Source organism: Rutidosis leptorrhynchoides, chromosome 6 (assembly GCF_046630445.1).
Source record: "Rutidosis leptorrhynchoides isolate AG116_Rl617_1_P2 chromosome 6, CSIRO_AGI_Rlap_v1, whole genome shotgun sequence".
Taxonomy (NCBI): Eukaryota; Viridiplantae; Streptophyta; class Magnoliopsida; order Asterales; family Asteraceae; genus Rutidosis; species Rutidosis leptorrhynchoides.
In genome coordinates, this window is record NC_092338.1 from 214,733,933 (window position 1) to 214,736,883 (window position 2,951).

The 2,951-nt window shown below is 34.0% G+C and overlaps 1 protein-coding gene across 1 annotated transcript; it reads right to left on the minus strand.

The window, feature by feature from the left end:
- Positions 1 to 1,227: 1,227 nt before the first annotated feature.
- Positions 1,228 to 2,703, minus strand: LOC139854391 (aquaporin NIP1-1-like). Its single transcript, XM_071843696.1, has 5 exons — positions 2,575 to 2,703; positions 2,265 to 2,486; positions 1,775 to 1,972; positions 1,497 to 1,558; positions 1,228 to 1,396 (listed from the first exon to the last, which is right to left on the minus strand). Exons 1-5 carry the CDS (start codon positions 2,701 to 2,703, stop codon positions 1,228 to 1,230), a joined length of 780 nt encoding a protein of 259 aa, XP_071699797.1.
- Positions 2,704 to 2,951: the final 248 nt, after the last annotated feature.

The window sequence follows — 2,951 nt, forward strand, 5'->3', positions numbered from 1 at the left end:
GGTTGTTGGGCACTAGGTGTCCTTTGATGATGTTTCGTTGGAGCTTTTGGAAGTTGGCCTAACGTTTTGGGTAGTTTAGTCCCAAACCATGCTCGAAGTGTTGTTTGGATTATAAATTATCATTTGTAGTGGGTCGAACTTGTATTAAACTTAATTAATGGCATTCGTGCCTTGTAAACATTTAAATTGTGGTACGTTTTAAATGGAACTTGTGGAATGGTTTACATATTTAATTGGCGCGTAAATGTGTGATATTAAAAAAAAAAAATTTATCGTATGGAATACGGGTTGAGTTGTTTCATTGGTTTACTTGTGTTGGTTGGGTTTTGTTGTCAGCTCGACTCACTTTAAGATGGAGTAGTTGGATATTTTAGTTTGGGTCAGTTTAGCTTGGTTTGTTCGCTTTCTTCTTGCGAGGCGAGTCATGATATGTTATTGTATTGTTTTCAAGTTTCATTTATGTCTGTTGGATGAAAATTCCTATTTTTGTTTTATATAAGTTTCTGTCTTTCGGGATAAAAAAAAACGAGTACCGATTCTATTACAAGACTGTTTTTGATAGTTGGTGCTTTATTTCTAGTTTTATATTAATCATTTGAATAGCAACAGATCTCTTTGGAATTTGTTTCCTCAACACCTTACCGATATTTTAACATTTTCCCTAGAAAATGCTTTATTTAAGCACTTTTCCATAAAACAAAAGAAGCAAATGGATGTTTGGCACAAATGGACATTGCTAATCATTGTCTGATAACAATTACTTGACAGTTATTCTGTATTTCTTAGTCGTTTAGTCGAGGTGATATCAGTTGAATGCGAAGTTGGTTTTATCGAAATTTTAGTCGTTTATGACGTACAGTGTAATTTTGGGGTGGGTAATTTAATACGTATAAATTTCTTGTGTCCTTAAATCAACAAATATTACACCAATAACTAAAACTTGGAAAGATTCGAACATCGTACAATAGAATGACGTCTTACTAGCATGCCCCCTTGGTGATGGGTATGTGATTATTAAGGATTAATTATTGACGTTAAAGAAACAGGTTAGAGTATAACAACATTGTATTGTAAGGTATAATCATGAGAACCTAATATTCCCTTTCACTATGTATGTAATACACCACTACTTATTTGTTTTACATATACCTGTGTCTCATGCAAATATACCCATACATACAAACAATCATACAACTCCATAAATCATTGTTTACATGCACTCTTGGTTTATTCACTCATAGGCTTATCCGTGAACCTTAAGGAGTTGTATGCCCATGCACCAGCTATGGCTCCAATAGTTGGCCCTAAAATGTAAATCCATAACCCTGTATAATCATTCCATATAATTGCAGGCCCTAAGCTTCTTGCCGGATTCATTGATGCCCCTGATACTGGTCTGTTATCAAAACGCATGTCTTAAAAGTCTTAAGAATGCAATTACAACAATTACATGGTTATAAGATATAAAATTATATGTATCTAGATCATATATGTACCCTGCAAACATGGCGTTTAGTAGAACGGTTGATCCAATGGCAACCCCAGCTAGTTGACCACTCTGCATTACGTAAATATGTTTTTTAATTATATTTAAACATGTGAATATATATTATGGGGATGATTCTCACACACACTTTTTTGATCTCACACACCAATTGAGTATTATTAGAAGAGTAAAAAGTTAAAATAGGTGTGTGAGGATCAAAAAAGTGTGTGTGTGAATCATTCCCCATATATTATATATGACATAGAACTCTAAGAAAGTAATACTAACAGCTCGATCATCTGTGACAACGGCGCTGATGACAAACATGAGATAGAAAGTGATGATGATTTCCATCACCAAGGATTGAAGATCGGACCCTGGAGGGGCGTTTCCAACAAAATGATCTTGTTTCCCACTAAATATTAATCGTAGGGTTCCGCTCGCTAGGACTGATGCAAGGACTTGGGCAATCATGTATCCAGGCACCTAGAAAAATTTTAATATACGACTCAATATATTTTTTTTACAACGCACACGTACTACTAGGTCACACGTGCACTTTGTTTTCATTTTTGTAATGTCGTAAATTAATAGTCAACTTCCGTAAATAAATAAAAATATTAAGGTACATTTCTTTTATATATTTACTTTATGGATGTAAATTAAAAATTTAGGTTAAAGGTAAGAGGTAAAACTGAAAGTTAACAAAAGGTAGAATGTGATGATGATGTTTTTTAAACTGTGTTTTGCGTCATATCAGATTACATATTAAAATCACCTCTTTCCAAGGGAACATTTTGCAAGTGGCGAAAGCAACTGTGACCGCAGGGTTAAAATGTCCACCAGATACATGTCCAACCGTGTAAACCATTACCATCACAACTGTCCCCCAAACGATTGCAATTCCTGGAGTACCCACAAGACCCTTGTCATCATTTACTGAGATTGCTCCACAACCTGCAAATATTAAGAAGTACGTTGCAAACAACTCCGCTAACAACTGCCAAACAATGAAACACCAACAAGTCACATAAAATTGTATAATTAATGATATACATACATATTGACTTGTGGAGTAAAAAAAGTACCTTTTGGTAATATTGAGTAGTGAAAGGAAATGAAGAAGTTTTTGGGGTTGTTTTGCTAACTTCTTTTTCTATGCCCAAAGTGACTCCATGATGCCCATTAGAAGTGCCATCTGTAACCACCATAGCCATTCACTTTAAAAATACAGCAATGAGCTTTTGGAGATAAAAATGAAGATGGTTTTTGGGAAGAAAAACACACACACAAACTATATAAAGAAGTCGATGACGATGAAAGCTAAAATAATATTCTTTACCGTCCAAATTGTGCAAGTCTTTATTCAAGATTACAATTTTTATAATATCAAATATGGTTACAAAAACTAAACTAATTAAAATACAATTAACGTTTATAAATAATTTGTAGCATGTAATCCATG